At 49.0% G+C, this 1,826-nt stretch overlaps 1 protein-coding gene across 1 annotated transcript in view; it reads right to left on the bottom strand.

Moving 5' to 3' along the window:
* Window positions 1–1,826, bottom strand: part of AFF3 (AF4/FMR2 family, member 3) — a 716,335-nt gene that overhangs the window by 38,010 nt on the left and 676,499 nt on the right. Inside the window, 1 exon segment of the mRNA XM_011969671.1 lies at window positions 1,055–1,256. Coding sequence (XP_011825061.1) covers window positions 1,055–1,256 — 202 coding nt within the window.

Here is a 1,826-nt window from a genome sequence, read left to right as displayed (position 1 = left end):
GGGGTTTCACCATGTTGGCCAGGCTGGTCTTGAACTTCTGACCTCAAGTGATCCGCCCGCCTCAGCCTCCCAAAGTGCTGGGATGACAGGCGTGAGCCACCACGCCCAGTGGGGATCTTTTCATAATATTGTCTCTTTTAAAATCTTACAGGTAAAGAAACAGGAGCAGAGAGATTAAGTAACTGGCCCAAGATCATCACACTGTAGCTAAGAGGTGAGGTCAGACTGTGAACCCAAGTCCCCTGCTCTTCCCCTGGGGCGTGCTGGAATCACCCTTGAGATCACTGGAAAAGGGGTAGTGGGGGAGTTCCCTCACTGTGGCCGCAACACTGGCCAACGAGGGCCGAGTGCGGGCCCTGTAGCTTTCAGTGTGGAGTTTTCAATTCCAGATTTAACTCTGCCCTGGGCTCAGACATTTTTCCCAATAGAAAGGTTGGTTGGTTCAAACTCCTAATTTACTTTGTCCCGGGATGGTATTACTTTGAGGTCTTGTCTTTTCAGACAGAAAAATAAAATCCTGCCTAAGCAACAGAGGCTTAGAATTCTCCCTCAGGGTTCCTCTTCCCCGCTCTCTGTTGGGAGGGTGAGCGGGGATGTCTTTTGCTGGGTCTTCCTAGAAGCGGGTGGCATTCAGGAATTCTCAAGGGGACCTCAAGCATGTGTTTAGACTGTGCTAGGTTAGAGACAGAGCTTGGGGGTGCTCAATTTCTTTTTTTTTTTTTTTTTTGAGACGGGGTCTCGCTCTGTCGCCCAGGCTGGAGTGCAGTGGCGCGATCTCGGCTCACTGCAAGCTCCGGTTCCCAGGTTCACGCCATTCTCCTGCCTCAGCCTCCCAAGTAGCTGAGACTACAGGCATCCACCACCACGCCCAGCTAATTTTTTGTATTTTTAGTAGAGACGAGGTTTCACTGTGCCAGCCAGGATGGTCTCGATCTGCTGACCTCGTGATCCACCCGTCTTGGCCTCCCAAAGTGCTGGGATTACAGGCGTGAGCCACTGTGCCCCACCCCTCATTTTGGTTTTAGCTGGAAAGGAAGAGAGAGCATCAACGAACCGTGAGGTCTCCGCCGTGAGGCTGCAGCTGGCTGTCGGCCTTAGGCTTTTTGCTGGAAGAGGCTGAAGTGAACAAACTGTTGCCATTAGGTCGGCTGGAAGAAGTTAAGTCCTCGCTGGTGTATTTGTGTTTAGATGCATCGGAGAGGGGTGAGATGGGCGAGCGAAGCATTTTTTCATTTTTATTTATTGGTATTGCCACACTGAAAAAGGAAATGACAGTAATGGAACGTCACAGAGTCAGCACAAGGAAAGGTAAATGTTTTCCTATGACCCAAACCACCCAACTGGGACCTGTTGGTGGGAGAAGCTTCTTGGGAACTATTACACCAGGAAACAAGTTAATGGCATTAGGATCATAACAAACAAGAAGCAAGTCTCACTCACTGTTTCTTTTCTCTCCCCATCAGGATGATAGTAATTCTGGAGCTGGCACCAAAGGACGCAACTAACACTAGTAACACTTTCATTTTCCAAGTCCTTTATCCAAGGATCTCAAAATACCCAGAAAACAACTTACTGTTTTCCTAACAAGCATAAGGAGCAAGCAGTGGGAAAGTCAGTCAACAACAATAAATGAATTCTACATTTCTTTCTTTTCTTGAGACAGGGTCTGGCTCTGTTACCCAGGCTGGAGAGCAGTGGCAGGATCTTGGCTCACTGTAGCCCTAACCTCCTGGGCTCAAGCAATCCTTCCACCTCAGTCCCCTGAGTAGCAGGGACTGTAGGTATGCATCACCACACCTGGCTAATTTTTCATATTTTTTGTAGAG

Source organism: Mandrillus leucophaeus, unplaced genomic scaffold (genome assembly GCF_000951045.1).
Source record: "Mandrillus leucophaeus isolate KB7577 unplaced genomic scaffold, Mleu.le_1.0 Scaffold9, whole genome shotgun sequence".
Classification (NCBI taxonomy): Eukaryota; Metazoa; Chordata; class Mammalia; order Primates; family Cercopithecidae; genus Mandrillus; species Mandrillus leucophaeus.
Note: the sequence above shows the minus strand (reverse complement) of the source record. Positions and strands in the feature narration are given on the sequence as shown.